Source organism: Pyrgilauda ruficollis, unplaced genomic scaffold, assembly GCF_017590135.1.
Source record: "Pyrgilauda ruficollis isolate IOZ18807 unplaced genomic scaffold, ASM1759013v1 scaffold1650, whole genome shotgun sequence".
Classification (NCBI taxonomy): domain Eukaryota; kingdom Metazoa; phylum Chordata; class Aves; order Passeriformes; family Passeridae; genus Pyrgilauda; species Pyrgilauda ruficollis.
The window spans coordinates 1-1,177 of record NW_024515321.1 but is presented as its reverse complement, the minus strand read 5'-3'; the positions used below and the strand labels follow the sequence as shown (position 1 = coordinate 1,177).

At 64.0% G+C, this 1,177-nt stretch overlaps 1 protein-coding gene across 1 annotated transcript in view; it reads left to right on the top strand.

Moving 5' to 3' along the window:
- LOC121351431 (cleavage and polyadenylation specificity factor subunit 1-like) overlaps positions 1-713 on the top strand; it is a gene marked incomplete at both ends in the record, with an annotated part of 1,138 nt that extends 425 nt beyond the window's left edge. The window contains 2 exons of the mRNA XM_041463569.1: positions 421-468; positions 541-713. Of these exons, the coding sequence (XP_041319503.1) occupies positions 421-468; positions 541-713 (221 nt within the window). The remainder of the gene's footprint in view (positions 1-420; positions 469-540) is intronic.
- Between the last annotated feature and the right edge of the window lie 464 nt (positions 714-1,177).

The following is a 1,177-nucleotide window of genomic DNA, read 5'->3' as shown; positions in this document are numbered from 1 at the left end:
ACCTGGGGTCTGGGGTGGGGACACCTGTGGGGCACCTGGGAGAACGAGCACATCACCTGGTTCGGTGAGGGACACACCTGGGGCACCTGGGGACACACCTGGGACACACCTGGGGCACCTGGGGACACACCTGGGACACACCTGGGACACGCCGAGGGGCACCTGGGACACACCTGGGGCACTTTTCTTGGGTTTGGTTGAGTTCAGTTGAGTTTGGTTGAGTTCAGTTGGGTTTGGTTGAGTTTCGTTGGGTTTGGTTGAGTTTCCTTGGGTTTGGTTGAGTTTGGCTTGATTTTGGTAAATTTTCCTTGACCTCAAGCTGAGCTTTGGGTAAATTCAGGTTGAACTTGGTTAAATTTGGGTGGAATTTGGGTCAAATTAGGCCGACTTTACCAAACCCAACGCTTCCCGTCCCCACAGTGTCGGACCGCGACCGGAACCTGCTGGTGTACATGTACCTGCCTGAAGGTGAGCGGGGCGGGGCCGGGTGAGCCCAGGTGAGCCCAGGTGGGCCCAGGTGACCCGGCCGTGTCCCCCCAGCCAAGGAGTCCTTCGGGGGGCTGCGGCTGCTGCGCCGCGCCGACTTCCACGTGGGGGCGCACGTCAACACCTTCTGGCGCACGCCGTGCCGCGGGCACGCCGAGGGGCCCAACCGGCGCAACAGCACCTGGGAGAACAAGCACATCACCTGGTTCGGTGAGGGACACACCTGGGCACCTGGGGACACACCTGGGACACACCTGGGGCCCCTGGGGACACACCTGGGACACACCTGGGGCCCCTGGGGACACACCTGGGACACACCTGGGGCCCCTGGGGACACACCTGGGACACACCTGGGGCCCCTGGGGACACACCTGGGACACACCTGGGGCCCCTGGGGACACACCTGGGACACACCTGGGGCCCCTGGGGACACACCTGGGACACACCTGGGGCCCCTGGGGACACACCTGGGACACACCTGGGGCCCCTGGGGACACACCTGGGACACACCTGGGGCCCCTGGGGACACACCTGGGACACACCTGGGGCACCTGGGAGAACAAACACATCACCTGGTTCGGTGAGGGACACACCTGGGCACACCTGGGGACACCTGGGGCACTTGGGCACACCTGGGAGAAAGAGCACAGCACCTGGTTTGGTATGGGGCACACCTGGGGACACACCTGGG